Genomic DNA, 16,243 nt, shown 5'->3' with positions numbered 1-16,243 from the left:
ATTATTTGATGCTGTTTATTGATGGAAAATAACTAACTTTTACATTATTTATAATTCATTGAATATTATAAAAATTAAAGTCTAACATATACTCATTAAAATATATTGATTTGGAAATGATCGTTTCAGCGTTATATTAAAATTTTTAAAAGATAAATGATGCCTCGAATTTATTATTACAAATAAACAACCATAGACTAACAAATTAGTAAAAATAAATATCAAGGACATTGTTGTTTTTTGATACATCAGTCTCATTTTTGTAAAACTTAAAAGTATTGTTTTTAAAATTGGAAAACAGTGAAGTAGAAGTACAATTCGTGTAATATAATTAAAATTGTCTGGTAACATTACATTGCACTGGGTAATTTTACAATAAAAATTGTAAGAATAAAAAAAAGCTTTTTAAATTTTTTATCAGATTATTGTAATATAAATTACAATATTTTTTTGTAATTTTACATACAATCATGCTGAATCAGATGACAAATAATGTTTGCAAAATTAAAAAGCTTTTTCTTAAAAATTGACCAACGGTTTTGTAATATTACAATGTGTGTTAGGTTTATACATGAAGATTGTAAAATTACAATACATATCTTAGTAGATTTCCTGACAGGTGTTGGAAAATTACATGAATTGTATTTTATTTCGCATTGCTATACACTGATTTGTAATTTTACTTATTATTTATTTTGTAATATGATTGTAATTTTACAAAATTTTTAAAAGTAATACAATTATGTAAATTTTTTGAATTTTATCCATTTTTTTTTTGAATGTAAATAATTCTCCAAAAAAGGTTCGAATGACGTAAACAATGACCTGGTTGGTGACCTAGGTTATTTTGAGTTAGCCCCGTTCGCAATTACCGGGTCAGAGGAGTCTCGAGTTTGCTTTGCCGGTTTCGTCGGTATTTTTTACCTTTGTATATCATTTTAATGTGTTGTGTCTTGTGTGATCTCTCCTGTTGTCTGTGTGGGACAAGTCAACCCCCGAGATAAAGATAAGAGCAATCCACCAGTCACTCCGAGGTAATAAGCCACCAACGTGTCTGAGTGCCCGGAATAACAGCCCCTATAACAATAACCACTTTTGTGATTAATTATTTCAAGAGTCTAATATTGATTTTCGATTCAACCTTTTCAGGAAAAACCACTGGAAAAAAAAATTTTTACTAAAAAAATTTTTTTCGGAGGCAATATAGTTGAAAAACTTAAAATTTTCCGGAAAATTTTATTTTTCCAAGGGTTGATTGTTAAATGTTTTATCGGGATTTTTTTGGAGGGTACTTGGGACCTCTAGGAAAAATTCTGGGACTACCCTGAGGCGAGAAAAAATTTTCCGGAGGAACTGGAGGGAGAAATAGAGGAAATTTTGGGGAATTTTTCAGATGTAACAAAGAAAAGTTTTTCCTGTAGGAATTTTTCCGGGTTTTTTTTTCTTGGCTGCGCTCCTTGGGTTCCTAGACAACTTTTATATCATATAAGCTCGGAAAAAGTTTGTAATGTTGAGGTAAGTTGGGCCAATTTTGAAAAAAATTTTGGGAATGAAGAAAAGTTTTGTGATTAATTATTCCAAGAGTTTGATATTGATTTTCGATTCAACCCTCTCAGAAAAAACCACTGGAAAAAAATTTTTTTAAGGGGTATTATAGTCAAAAAACTTAAAATTTTCCGGAAAATTTTATTTTTCCAAGGGTTGATTTTTAAATTTTTCTTCGGGATTTTTTGGAGGGTACTTGGTACCTCCAGGAAAAGTTCTGGGGCTACCCTAAGACGAGAAAAAATTTTGCGGAGGAACTGGAGGGGGAAATAGAGGAAATTTTGGGGAATTTTTCAAATGTAACAAAGAAAACTTTTTCTTGGAGGAATTTTTCCGGGTTTTTTTTCCTTAGTTGCGTTCCTTGGGTCCATAGACAACTTTTAGAGCACATAAACCCGGCAAAAGTTTGTAATGTTGAGGGAAGTTGAGTCAAATTTTTGGGTTTTTTTTTAGGTGAATTTTGGGCTCCCCTAGTGTAAGTAATTTTCATGTAAGAAGGGAATTATCTTAGTCACGTTATCTCGGTTATCAAAAATTGGGATCGGCAGTATCAACATCAAGCTCTTGAGTAAGCACGATGGCCTTCAGGATAGGGCTCGGTATGCTGTCGAGTATAACTGACAACCAGCCTGTTGCGTGACCTAACCGATCAATATCTCTGCCGGGAGCAGAATATCTCTCCCTCCAGCACCCTCAGTGTCTCTCTCGCTCCGCCGTCATATCTGGCACTTAAAATCCTACCCTGGCTCACAAACTTTTTATTTTCCGTCCGTATCTCACACAAGTTCGGGCGGGTTGAGCAGCTTCCAAGAATCTTGAATTTTTTCTACAGCTCGGCTTCAGATTACCTTCTAGGTCAAGTGATGCGTCTTCAACTCTTTATTTCTTTCTTATTTTTCTTCCATTATTTTTTTATTTTTCCTACCCCTAGCTTTGACGTTTGTTACTTTGCTCAGCGAAATTGTCTCACTGGATTAAACATCTATTTAACAACCCTCCCTACAGAGTGTCGTTCATTGTTCCGATATTACAATTTTTCCGCATCATTTTTCCACCAGTGACAATTTTCATTAAATTTAACCGTCACAAAAATATGACGGATTTTTCTCCGGGATTAGCGAGTCTATAAGGTGTCTAGGGACTTACAGAATACATTCCAGCAAGAAAATTCCCGGAAAAATCCACCAGGAAAAACTTTTCTTTGTTACATCTGAAAAATTCCCCAAAATTTGCTCTATTATCCCCTCCAGCACCCCCGGAAAATTTTTTACTCCCTAAATTTGGTACCTAAATCTTACTAAAGACCCCCAAGGATCTAATTTTGGGAAATTAGCAAAAGTATTTTCCTTTTAAAAAAAAATTTTCCGGGCCTAAAGAAAAAAAAATTGATTTTTTAACTTTTTTACCTTGAAAAAAATTTTTTTTACAAAAAATTTTTTAAGGATCTTTTAGAGAGTCTTCTAGAAGTCACAAAGCAGAAAATAAATTATTTGTATTGACTAAATATGTCCCAGTTAAAAAACTTTTAAAAGTACATTAAAAAAAAAAAAAGTATTTAAAAATTAAAACTCACCGGTAAAATTATAAATTATTAATCACCGCTGGGAAATTAGAGACACTAAAGATTCACGTTCAATAATTTAAATAAGAGACTTAATTTTTTATTTACACTCAGAGAAAAAAAATTCTCGAGCTTGGAAGAAAAAAAATCTTTAGTTATTCTTTTAAGATCTGTAACTTTTTAAGGATTGCTTTTATTAAAAAAGTCATTCAAAGCTTTTTTTTGTAGAGAATGTAATTTTATATCAAGAAAATTAATCAAAATATTTTTAAAAAATTTTTTAGGGCCTCAAATTCGGAAAAAAGTACTTTTTTAGCGACAGTTTCAAAATAGAGAGTTTGGAAGGTTATAGTGGTTATTTTTGAACGGAACGAAATTTGGAGGCTTTTTTTGAGTGCTTAGAGGGGTAATTTGGGCCAAAAAAATGAAATTTTGGTAATCCAAAAAAAATAAAAAAAATCGGATTTTTTATAGGGTTTTTTGGATTTTTGACCTTTATTTATTTAAGGTCTGTATCTTGTTAAGGGTTAGTTTTTTTGAAAAAGTGAAAAGGGCCTTTTTTGTAGAGGAGTAAATTTTCTGTAAGAAAAGTGGAATTAAATATTCTTAAAAAATTTTTTAAGGGGGTAAAAATAGAAAATTGTAATTTTTTTGGATGATTTATTAAATAGAGCCAAAAATAATTGTTTAATTTAAAACCAGCACAGACGTCGATAGAGTCTATTTAAATAATTGTACTTCTATCAGCGGTTCGTTCATTATCGACCGAAATTTATTTATACAGAATGGATAAGGAAGCCCGGATCCGGCTAACGTAAGACACTAAAATAAATATTTTTAATATCTGTCATTTATATTTCTTTTATTTATAAAAATTGGGTTAGTACTGGCTTTGTCCGGACGAAACAGATCAATGATAATCGCGTTTCCCGAAATATAGGTTATTATAGAGCGAGTTTGTTAGTGCGGAGTTTACCCATTTCCTTCGTATACACACAATCGCTAGGTTTATTATACTATCTCGTATATACTAACTAAGTTTGCTTTAATTTCATGCACTAACACTTGGGAATCAAATATTGTTTATCTCAAGTATATTTGCTTTAAAAATCATCAACTTAAGGTACTAAATAATAAACATAAAAATTTAACTAACAAGAAATTTGTTAAGTTTGACTTTGGAGGCGTGTAACTTTTTAAGGGTTGGTTTTAGCGAACAAGTCATTCAAACCTATTTTGTAGGGAATTTAATTTCCTATAAAAATTGACGATTAAAATATTTTTATAAAATTTTTTTGGTAGTTAAATTTGTAAAAAAGTCTTTTTTTAGCGACATAAATGTAACAGTTTCAAAATTGCGAGTTCGGGAGGTTCCGGTGGTTCGTTTTGAACCGGACTAAATAAGGGGGCTTCTTATGAGTGCCTAGAAAGATAATTAGTGGAAAAAATAAAAAATTTTTAAAATAGTTTTTTTTTATGGAATTTTAATAGTTTTGATTTTTTAAGGGCTGTAACATTTTAAGGGTTGGTTTTATCAAAAAAGTCAATCGGCGCTTTTTTATAGGAAATTTAAATTCCTATCGGAAATATTAATCAAATTATTTTTAAAAAATTTTTTTCACGGTTAAATTATTACAAAAGTACTTTTTTAGTGACATAAATGTAACAGTTTCAAAATATCGAGTTTGGGAGGTTCCAGTGGGTCTTTTTGAACCGCACAAAAATTTTTGGCTTCTTTTAAGTGCGTAGAGGAATAATTAAGGATAAAAATAACGAATTTTTAGTAAGGAGTATAAAAAAAAATTTATTTCTACAAAAAAAATATGATAGAATTTTCTATCTAGATTCTGAGATACGTGGGCGTGATTTATTACCCGAAACACGTATCAAGGCATTGAGAGAAATAAATTTTTATGCTCCTCATGTCGAACATGAGATCCGTCATAAACTCGGTACAATATACTATATAATTTTTTTTATATAGTATTATCGGATTTTTTTCATATAAATTAAATAAAATAAAATAACTCCGACATTTTTATTTAAATAAATAAAAAAAAAAATTTGACATAAATGTAACAGTTTCAAAATTACTAATTCGGGGTGTTCTAGTTGTCGGGATCAATCAAAAAATTAGGCAGGTCCTAGAGGTACCCTAGAAGGATAATTAAGGGTAAAAATAAAAAAAAAAATTTTTTTAATAGAAAAAAAAATAATTAACTTCGTGTGAGTAAGGTAATTAATAATAATTGTCTATGACATTCTCTCGATGAATAATCCAGTAATAATTCCGTAAAAACAGGTTGTTAAGTATAAAAGAGTAGGTATTACAATCTAAAAAGATAATCATAATCTGTTGGTGTCACGCGATCCGTGGACACTAGCCACCGACAATAACCGCAACATGTCACATTTATTACCTTTATTACATTTTTTTTATTTGTATTTATGAGTTAAACATGCTAGTGTACTTAAGAATTATTTATTAACCCACTTTACTTACCTTTGAATCCAATTAAGACTCTCGAATCCTATTTCTTACCGCAAATTTTATTATTGTGGTTTTTGAAAATTTTTTAAAAATAATCTGATTAATTTATTTAATAGTAAATTAAATTCCCTACAAAAAAGGTATGATTGAAATTTTCGATAAAATTAACTCTCAAAAAGTTACAGACCTCTAAAGATCAACAATTTTGTAATTCTGAAAAAAAATATTTTTTTTTAGTTTTTTGGGATTAATGGGGTGATAATTATATTTTAGAAGAAAATTAATGAGCTATTTTTGAGCTCCTTGAAATTCTGAAGAAAATGACACCTCGCACGACCCGATTGGCCGCAGGTCAATTTTTAATTAATGATCTATAGATCATTTGATCAATTATTAATGCGATTTTTTTAATGAACACTTGGGAATAAGTATGGAGTGTTTGGGTTCATTTTACTCATGACGAAGAATTTTAGATCGCTAGAACCTTCGTTTTACAAAATACCAAAAATTGTTTTTTATTAATGATTAATCGTAAATTAATCGGTCTTAGAAATTAATCTTCTGAAAAATTATTAGGTCACTTTTAATGAGGATAAAATTCTGAAGAAAATGAGCCGTCTCACGATTAAATTGGCCGCAGGTCAATTTTTGATTAATGATCTATAGATCATTTGATAAATTATTAATGCGATTTTTATAATGAAATCTCGGGAATAAGTATAGAGTGTTTGGATTCATTTTACTCGAGAGAAAGAATTCTAGGTCACTAGGACATTAATTTTCAAAAAGACAAAGTTTTTTAAAATTCAAGAATTTTTATTTAGTTTAAAATGGACAGTTTGCATCAGGCGTAGAGAACGCTGGCTTCTGGAGTCTCCAGTTTCTGAAAGATTGGTCTATAAATCGTTCAAGGTCTTGGTACTGGACTCGTTCTCTTGTGAGTATCCATGTCCCCTCAGTGCTAAGACTAAAAAATAATTAATTAGTCAGTTAATTACTCAATTATCATAAGTAAACTTACTGAGTATTTCCGTGGTTATTGCTCTGCCATATTACACGATATCTGCCGTAATCGACACCTATAGCGTAATTATCGACGTCTACTTCTCCTAGAAGGGGCACGTGGTGTCTGAATGTTGGACTATTTACATTACCTTCTGCGACAATTGTCGAAATTTTGTTGGTTCTAAAAAATTACAAAATTAATTATACAATAATTAATTAATTAATTTTGTTCAATATTACATGGTCGAAACGCTCTCCATTATCTCCGTGTAGTTTGATCCGTTGTAAGGTAAGCTACGGTTAATACGGCTGCATTTTATAGCCGGGTCGTACATGTTTAAACTTAGCTTGTACACATGCCAGACACCAGCCGCCTGAAAATGGTGATTAATTTCTTCTTAGGCGAAATTTAATAGGATATTCGTAATCTGAAGAAAATTCTGAGAAAAATGACGTGTCGCACGATCAGATTGCTCGTAGGTCGATTTTTGATTAATGATCTATAGATCATTAGATAAATTATTAACGCGATTTTTTTAAAGAACCCTTGGAAATAAGTATGGAGTGTTTGGGTTCATTTTACTCGGGAGGAAGAATTCTAGGTCGCTAGGACCTCGGTTTTTAAAAATAAAAAAACAAATTTAGTTTTTATTCATCAATTTTATACAACTGACTTCAGATAATGGTACATTATAAACTGTCATTTGTCCCAATCCTTTGCGTATCTCTGAAAACATAGTAAATATTAGATCCGTGTAATGCGTAACTTTGTCAAAAAAAAATACTTATTTCTGTATATCCCTCGAAGCCATCTACAAACAGCGGGTCTTCTTTTGTCGTGTCGTAAAATATGTAAGCATAAAAAATCTCGCGAAATATTCCTGTAGTTTCCCATGTGTCATGCTTTTGATATTCTACCAGTATTGTGTAGTGTCTTTCGTCATTCTCGACTCTAACCTGAGCCCCTAGACAGTAAAATTTTTTGTAAATTTTAAGTCCACTATTGATTTCTTTCAACAATTATTCGCCAGGCATCTTTGATAAATTTTTCAACTTCTGGATTATCATCACTGACGTTGAGAGATCACTTATAGGACGCAGTTTATGAACAATTATCGCCTAAGCTCCCACAATAACAAAAATCAAAAAAAAGATCGATGATACTCTATTCATGATTACTAACTAATTTGTTTTTTCGTAGCTGTACAAGTCATTTAAAAAAAAACGCCCTGAGCTGAATCAAGTAAGATAAGAATAAGTATATTGCTTTGATTTTATTGGATTTCAGGTCATTAATAAGATAAATTAGTATCTTAGTGTCTTGGAATGTAGATAAAAAATTCTATTTTTTTGTAAAAAAAGAATTTTTTTTTATACTACTAAAAATTCGTTATTTTTACCTTTAAATATTCCTCTAGGCACTTGACAGAAGCCAAAAATTATTGTCCGGTTCAAAAAGACCCACTGGAACCTCCCAAACTCGATATTTTGAAACTGTTACATTTATGTCACTAAAAAAGTACTTTTGTAATAATTTAACCGTGAAAAAAATTTTTTAAAAATAATTTGATTAATATTTCCGATAGGAAATTAAATCCCCTATAAAAAAGCGCTGATTGACTTTTTTGATAAAACCAACCCTTAAAAAGTGACAGCCCTTAAAAAATCAAAACTATTAAAATTCCATAAAAAAAAAACTATTTTAAAAATTTTTTATTTTTTCCCCTAATTATCTTTCTAGGCACTCATGAGAAGCCCTCTAATTTGGTCCGGTTCCAAACGAACCACCGGAACCTCCCGAGCTCGCAATTTTGAAACTGTTACATTTATGCCGTTAAAAAAAGACTTTATTACAATTTTAAGTACCAAAAAAAATTTTTTTTATACTATTTACTAAAAATTCGTTATTTTTAGCCTTGATTATTCTTCTAGGCACTTGACAGAAGCCAAAAATTTTTGTCTAAATGACTTTTTTGCTAAAACCAACTCTTAAAAAGTTACACACCCCCTAAGTCAAACTTTTACAATAAATTAGTTAATTCTTTTTCCGAGTTCTTTATTTTACATAAAACGATTTAATTAATATCTTAAATTAATTCCCAGTTATCAAGAAAATTATACATTCTGTACTGTGAATAAAACTTTGCGTCTATGTGCCTCTAAAATAAAAAAAATTAAAATTTAGGATGTACAAAAAATAAAATAAAAATTAAAAAACTTACATCTGGGCCCGTAGAATAACAATCTATGAACAGAGGTTTTTCTCTAATTGGATAAACAAACAAATAACAGTAAGAAAATTTAACATCTCTATTCTCCGAAACGTAATAAGCCAATATGGTGTACTTCCTTTGATTGTCTTCGACTCGCACTTGCGCTTTGAATAAACCTGAGTGGTTGTAATTAACAGCGCCATCTACCCGGTTGTACTCAACTAATTTTTTCCAGCCGTCTTCGATGAACTTTTTACCATCTGGATCATCTGGAGTGAGATATAATTTATACGACGAAGTTTCTGAACAATTTTTAGCCGCGGTTAAAAAAATTGATAACAATAATAATAATGTAACTTTATACATTTTAATTATATGTTTTTTTAAATTGTAAGTGACTGGAAAAATAATTCATGATAAAAAAGATCAAGGTACTAGAATTCGCGCGGACCATGACGAGAGTTTCAATTATTAGTTGGGACTGAGCTAAGACAGGCTTTTAAATAATTTTTTTAGTAAATTAGTTGTGGGTTTTTCTGCTTTTAAGAAACTTAATCAGTACACAGTAAAAAATTTTGCGTCATTGCGTCAAAAAATTTTGTGTTAAATATTTAACACTTTTATATGTAAATTTAAGATTTAATGTGTTAAATTAACACAAAAAAGTGTTAAATTGACACAAAAAAGTGTTAAATATTTAACACAAAATTTTTTGACGCATTGACGCAAAATTTTTTACTGTGTAATTAATTAATCAATTAATTAATTAATTGTATCAATTGATTATAATCATTTGGTTTTTTTATTTCAACGCTAAAAATTTTGATTAAATACTAAATATATTTTATTAACAAAAACTAAATTTCAAGATTCAATACACTATTATAAAAAGTAAACGCTTAATCTGAAGATAATTATGTGAACTTTAACATTTAAGCTATCTTTTACGGCTAAGAAACTATTTAAAGATATTAAAGCTCGAAATACATGATATGTATTTTGGAAGATTTTTAAGCTCTAGAATCGTTCAATGACATTTTTGGATAATAAAATCAGAAAATCGGGTGTAGTTACCGATCTGATACAGAAATCGGCACTTTCTTTTCGATAGATCGGGTCTACAGAGCAGCCCGGAGCTGAGAATACCGAAAGATCGGCACTTTTTAGAAATATCGGTATGGGACTTTCGGGACTTAACATCAAGCATTAATTAATTTTTGTTAAGGTTCTAAACTTTAACTGGGTTTTTCTCAGCTTTGTTCTGATGAAAGTCAGGGTTTATATACGTCATTTCACGAGGAATTTTATGGAGAATAAAGTAAGAGGATTATTTTTTCAATAAAAAATTTTTCTAAACCCCCTAAACCGGGTTAAAACGGCCACAGGAGTTGTTAATAGTATCTGACATAAATGTAACTAATTTTCTTTTAGTTATTTTCAAATTTCCGGGTTAAATATCGAGTTTAGGAAAAACCAATGAGACATTTTTTATAGAGCACTAAATTTCCTACAAAAAATCTCTAAAAATTTTCCTCTATCTCCCATAATTCCCCCAAAAATCTATAAAATTTAAAAATCTCAAGGTCATCTAACATAAATGTAACTTATTTTCTTTACTGAGTTTTTCTCAGCTTTGTTCTGATGAAAGTAGGGGTTTATTTACGTCATTTTACGCGGAATTTTATAGAGAATAAGGTAAGAGAATTATTTTTTCAATAAAAAATTTTTCTGACCCCCTAAACCGGGTTAATACGGCCCCAAGAGTTGTTAATAGTATCTGACATAAATGTAACTAATTTTCTTTTAATTATTTTCAAATTTCCGAGATAAATATCGAGTTTATAGAAAAAACCAATCATAAGAAAATTTTCATTTTAAAAATGTAACCATTTCTTCTTCCAATCAGAAATATCATACTTTAACAAACTCAATAATAACTCTTTCATCCCAATATCCTCGACGGAGTATCTCATTGATTGGCCATAGTAAAATAAATTAATTTACTTGAGTGTGTAATTGTATCAGCAAGTTGTCGACTAAATCAATAAAAGCCCTCCCATATCCTTGGAATAAAATATCCCCCTCCAATCAATACTAATATCTCCAATTAAAATCACCAAAAATAGATTATTATCGACGATACTTACTATTCTTAATAATTAATCACCAATAACCGGTAAAATAGGACAGTTGCGGTTAGACCAATACAATACTTCTAATATTACAAACTGCGTACTATCCAGGTAACATGTGCTTGAGCAAGATTTAGGTGCCAGTGTCTTGAGCAAAACTCCTAGTTGTTAGTGTCTTTTTCTACATGTCTTGCTCAAGTTCATGTAGAAGAACTGCTTCAAGATTTATATATAACTACCTCAAGACATCTTGTGAAAGAATATGAGACAAGTCTAATGCAAGGTGCATTGAAAAACTTTCTGACGTGTTTATATCTGGCCAGATCTCGTCAGATAGAGACAATTTAAATCAGATCTAATCCTTTTTTCCCGGGTATCATATAAACCACAATAAAAACGATAATTTTTCTTTCAAAATAATTTTTTATTTTACAAAAAGGCACATAGAGAATATCTTAACAATTCACCGAAAAATAACCAGCGGATTCAGTATAAAATTAAGCACAGACTTCCCCCCACTAACAATAACCCCCACTATATCCTTAACTCCGCCCTGCCCCGCCCTGAGCTCCCCAACATGGCACAAAAGACACTGGGCCTCAACGATATTCACATGCGGCCTGACCCCACCCAGTAAATTCTCCCTCTCTCCTCCATTAGTCAACCTCCCCTTAAACCAAATCTTATCCCCGGGATAAATATTAAGACTAAAGTTTTTAAACTCATGCCCGGCATTTAGCACAATTTCACTGTGACTCCCCCACAAGCTGCTCTTCATCTTAACAAAAACCTCAAACTCAAATTTATTCCACCCATCAACATTACACGGCCTTAACTTCATCAAAACTCCGCAATTCCCCTCCTTACAGTCCGCCTTTTCCCCCAGAAGGCAGCTGAGTTTCTTAGCCACGCCTTCTGGGACCCAAGCTCCGCCCAGAAAGTCTCGGAGGGGGTTTCTGACCCGCCTGAGCTTGACGTCAGTGACATACCCCTCCCAGGTGACAGGCAGATCCGTCAGAGCGTCGCAAGCCACTTGGACCTGAGCTTTAGGAGCTTCTTCCCAAGCTGGCTGGTGGCAGAAGTTCTGATACGCCTCCCAGGAGAGTGACTCAGAAGGGGCGGGGTCTAGATTCGTCGGCCAGATTAGGAACGCCCCCGCGGTAAGTCCCAGGATTATTTGGGTGCTGCTGAACCATCGACGGCGGTACCAGAAGGTTACAAAAGGCACCGCAGCGAGGAAGGCGGTCGCTAAATTGTTCCTCCAATCCGCTAGGAGGTACTTTGTTAGCGCCAGAATTGGCAGGATTATCGAGGCCACGCCCACTATAGGCAGGAACATAACCACGCCTACTAAAGCCAGAGCCGCACGGATCAGGCCGTACATTGTCGCTCCCTGGGAGCTCAAAATGGCGATCTGCCACCAGGATAAGGTTACGCAGTGCGGGATTAATAATTGGTAGGTTCCCTTCCAGGAGTTCCGTGCGGCTAATTTCAAAAAAATGGCCGGGATTAGTAAATAGAAAACCGCACGAAAGTTCAGGCAGAATTCTATGGAGTTGCCAATAACGTAAGAAGCGAAAGTAGGGACCCGGATGTCAAGAAATCGCCATGTTTGAGCGACTACGATGTCTAGCTCGTAAGGATACTTCGCTAGGACGTGAATCGCGAAGCTAAAGAGGACTAAAGGGTCAGGAGAGGAGAAGTTCAGGAGGGTCAGGAGGGTCAGTGTGAAGGCTATTAGCGTGAATTCAGACTGAGGAGTCCATTGGTGGGCTATCAGAGGGTAGATCATGAGGTTCAGGAGGAGGGAGAGGAAAAAGTGGCCGTACGGCTTGAGGTTGTTCCGGCAGAACTGAAACTCCGCCTCTTGGGGATTTAAGGAGGAGGAGTAGGAGATAAAGAGGCGGGACCAGGAACGGAAGGTGGACAGTTGGGTTCCTGAGTGGAGCATTTGGAGGGTCGCGAAGGTCATTAGGACGAAGGAGAGGTAGTAGAAGAGGAGTGGGAGGAATAATAGGAGAGATTCGGTTCCTAAGAGGCAGTAGGTGAGGATTAGGAGGAGGGTGAATAATCTGGAGGTGAACAGGGCGGAGTTTTGGGACAGGAGGAGGAGCTTGTGGTAAAGGCGGCGGCAGAAGCTCAATGGTTCCGTCCAGGGGGGGTAGAAGGGGGCCAGGGGGAGGGGAGGGGATAAGGAGGGTAAAAGGCCGCGGGAGTAGGAGGCTGCTGCGGAGACTAGTTGGGACTCGGAGATCCTTTCGGGGTCCGAGAGGTATTCTAGAGGAGGAGGGGAACTCCTGGAGGAGGAGGAGGAGGAGGAGGAGGAGGAGGGGCTTAGGTGACGTCGTAGTTGTTCGGAGGTTATGAAATCTTCTCCGTTAGAGAGCGCTGTGAAGAGCAACCGGGCGGCATTGCGAGCTAGTTTTTCTTGCTGCGACATCTCCAGGCAGAATTTTGCGTCGTGGTAGTTGTGCACGGTGATTCCGTGGCCGGTCGTGAAACAGTGCTGGAGGATCTTTGTGGCTTCTAGGTTGCCTTGCTCGGAAGCTTTTGTTAGCCAGTAGACGGCTAGTTTAGCGTTCTCTTCTGTGTCGACGTCTAGGTCTAAAAGGAGAGAATTTTTTAAAGAGAGAAGTTTGATATAGAGGGAGTTTACTTACCGCAGCGCTCTTCAAGGAGCTTTTTTGCGAGGACTACTTGGGATTCTGCGCAGCCGTCTTCGGCGAGTTGGGAACGTAGGCCTCGTAGAGATCCTCGCGGTCCATCTGAAAATGAAGTAATCTATAATATAAAAAGAATAGGAAAAATTTTGTGGCCAGTGTATCTCTAGATACATAAGAAATGACCTTGTATCTTGTGAAATATTGACATTTTTAAAGATATAAGCTCATCTTGATGATACGCTCATCAAGACCTTTCATTTGAGTACCCACATCAATTTTCCATATATTTTATATATATATATATATATATATATATATATATATATATATATATATATATATATATATATATATATATATATATATATATATATATATATATATATATATATATTAGGGTGGCGCAAAAAAACCGACTATTCTTTTTTTTGAGTCTCGAGTCAAAAAATGTTAGTTTTTGATGTTTTAAAAGCTCTCTCCAAAGGACAGCTTAAAAAAAAATTTTTAAGAGGTCGCTCCAAGTTTTTTTAAATTTCAAAAATCGTCGAAAATCGAATTTTTTTTTTTTTAATTTTTTTTCTCGTTACGTTATAATTTTATAGACCAAAAAAAAAGGTTTTTCTGAAAGTTTCAGTTCAAAATGTGAATTTTAAAAGGTCGCTCATAATTTTTTTTTAATTTATTAGTGACTTTTTAATTGGATTAGCATTTTGGGACTGTGAAATTTAAAAAAAATTATGAGCGACCTTTTAAAATTTTAATTTTAAATTGAAACTTTCGGGAACTAATTTTTTTTTGGTCTATAAAATTATGACGTAACGAGAAAAATAATTAAAAAAAAAAAAATTTCGATTTTTGAAGATTTTTGAAATTTAAAAAAATTTGGAGCGACCTCTTAAAAATTTTTTTTTGAGCTGTTCTTTGGAGAAGGCTCTTAAAACATAAAAAACTGTCATTTTTTCACTTGAGACTCAAAAAAAAAAATAGTCGGTTTTTTTGCGCTACCCTAATGTTTATATGAAAAATATATAAAAATTGCAAGTGGGTACTCAAATGAAAGCTCTCGATGAGAGTATCATCAAGATGAGCTTATATCTTTATAAATGTCAATATTTAAGATAGTACAGTGCAATTTAACGAAATTCATTATTTAATGAAGTAAAATTTTATTTATTTATAGTTCACAAACCACAGCAGTCACATAGTGACTGCAAGGTTGCTAGTTTCAATTTCTCAGTATATATCAATATATAATTTTTATAAAGCGAATTTTTAAAATTTTTTTCAATCAATATTTTTAAACAGGATCAAATAATTTTAAATTCGTCATATCCAATCAAAATTAAAATTTTCCCGCTCGAATTTCTCTCAAGCAACAGCACCTAAACAAAAATAAACACTGACTAATGATGACAACTAAAACCTTCCTCTGAAATAAAAAGAAATAATTTACCTTGTAAAAACCATTGTTTCCTAAAAGGTTTTCCAGACATTGGAACAACTCCAGCCATAATTAAAAAAAATATAAACTCAGCAAAATATGACACTTTACTATATAAAATTATTTTTTTAAAATAAACTTCATATTTTAAAAATATTCACTTATTGCTTATCTATAAAGATTACTTTTAATAATAAAAATAATAAAAATAATCACAGTAATTAATTTTTTGAATTCAAAACAAGTAAAAAGTACTTGCAAACTTTATTTGCTTATCTCGGAGGTTAGCTAGTTATTTACCAAACTATCGATTCACCAGACTGTCTCGCAGCGCCACCTGGCGGCAGCTTACCGCAACGGAGCGCGGCATAGCAATAAAATCAGACTTTAAATTTGCTGTGCAAAGGTAACCCTTCACAAGCTCCGGTATGGTCTAATGGCTATGATTTCTGGCTCTCACCCAGGCGATCCGGGTTCGATTCCCGGTACCGGAAATTTTTTTTTTTATTTTAATAAAAAAAATTACAATTTTTTTTACAATTAAGAAAAGTATTAACATAGCAATCTTTTTCAAGGCTTGAGCAAGTCTGGTCTCAATTTCGATAGTTGTTAGTGTCTTTTTCTACCTATGGGTCATGATCCAGATACTTGTAGCAAATTCAATTGACGTCTTGAACAAGCCTTGTACAAGAACTTTCGGCCAGATTATAGCTCAACAATTGTGTAAGAAAATTGAGAAAATCTGAAGATGCTTATCGATAAACTAACTATATCAATTCTTGAGAAAGACTGACACCAGAAGCATGCTGAATATACTTGTGCAAGACTTGCTCAAGATCTGCTCAAGATCAAATGTTTTTGAATGACCGTTCTTATCATTCTACCCCTCCTATATTTACTATAGGATCAGTGGATCTCATTCAGCTTAATCTTTTAGAGTATAGACCTACTGATTTATCGATCAAGACAAAATTATTTTAAAATGAGCACCACTGAATCAATACATCTTCAAGTAGTGGAGGGGAAAAAGTGCTATAAAATATATAATGCATGATGCATCTTGAGCAAATCTTGAGCAAGTCACGCTTCAACATTTGCTGTTAGTTTTTGGTTTACAAATGCTTTAGAAATGAACAAATTACTGAGAATTACGGATCTTGAGCAGATGTTGAGCAAGTCATTTAAGTGTCTG

At 33.0% G+C, this 16,243-nt stretch overlaps 2 protein-coding genes and 1 non-coding gene across 4 annotated transcripts; 1 reads left to right on the top strand and 2 right to left on the bottom strand.

Moving 5' to 3' along the window:
• Positions 1–769: 769 nt before the first annotated feature.
• Positions 770–9,381, bottom strand: LOC123263616. Of its 2 annotated transcripts, XM_044726521.1 has the most exons (5): positions 8,825–9,349; positions 8,003–8,761; positions 6,843–7,567; positions 6,619–6,783; positions 6,393–6,564 (listed from the first exon to the last, which is right to left on the bottom strand). In XM_044726521.1, the coding sequence occupies exons 3-5, from the start codon at positions 6,935–6,937 to the stop codon at positions 6,423–6,425; spliced, it is 402 nt and encodes a 133-aa protein (XP_044582456.1). In that variant the 5' UTR covers positions 6,938–7,567; positions 8,003–8,761; positions 8,825–9,349; the 3' UTR covers positions 6,393–6,422. The 2 variants fall into 2 exon arrangements, with proteins under 2 accessions (XP_044582455.1, XP_044582456.1); XM_044726520.1 differs by lacking the exons at positions 6,393–6,564; positions 6,619–6,783; positions 6,843–7,567; positions 8,003–8,761 and adding an exon at positions 770–1,077 and having other exon boundaries at positions 8,825–9,381.
• A 601-nt stretch (positions 9,382–9,982) lies between these two features.
• LOC123263512 (wolframin) lies at positions 9,983–15,208 on the bottom strand. The gene is made up of 3 exons (XM_044726347.1): positions 15,064–15,208; positions 13,608–13,712; positions 9,983–13,551 (listed from the first exon to the last, which is right to left on the bottom strand). The coding sequence occupies exons 1-3, from the start codon at positions 15,119–15,121 to the stop codon at positions 11,411–11,413; spliced, it is 2,304 nt and encodes a 767-aa protein (XP_044582282.1). The 5' UTR covers positions 15,122–15,208; the 3' UTR covers positions 9,983–11,410.
• A 265-nt stretch (positions 15,209–15,473) lies between these two features.
• Trnae-cuc lies at positions 15,474–15,545 on the top strand. Its single transcript has one exon. It is a non-coding gene; the product is annotated as a tRNA-Glu (tRNA).
• Positions 15,546–16,243: the final 698 nt, after the last annotated feature.

The sequence above is a fragment of the Cotesia glomerata genome, linkage group LG4 (genome assembly GCF_020080835.1).
Source record: "Cotesia glomerata isolate CgM1 linkage group LG4, MPM_Cglom_v2.3, whole genome shotgun sequence".
In the NCBI taxonomy this organism is placed as follows: Eukaryota; Metazoa; Arthropoda; class Insecta; order Hymenoptera; family Braconidae; genus Cotesia; species Cotesia glomerata.
Note: the sequence above shows the minus strand (reverse complement) of the source record. Positions and strands in the feature narration are given on the sequence as shown.

Bases quoted from the DNA above. Each gene is read 5' to 3' on its own strand.
- LOC123263512 (XM_044726347.1), bottom strand. From the start codon at position 15,121: ATGGCTGGAGTTGTTCCAATGTCTGGAAAACCTTTTAGGAAACAATGG. The intron at 13,713-15,063 runs GTAAATTATTTC...CTTCATTTTCAG, and splicing joins GAAACAATGGTTTTTACAAG to ATGGACCGCGAGGATCTCTA. The intron at 13,552-13,607 runs GTAAGTAAACTC...CTCTCCTTTTAG, and splicing joins GCTCCTTGAAGAGCGCTGCG to ACCTAGACGTCGACACAGAA.
- LOC123263616 (XM_044726520.1), bottom strand. From the start codon at position 9,181: ATGTATAAAGTTACATTATTATTATTGTTATCAATTTTTTTAACCGCG. The intron at 1,078-8,824 runs GTAAGTTTTTTA...TTATTGTTATAG, and splicing joins GTTATTCTACGGGCCCAGAT to GGGCTGTTATTCCGGGCACT.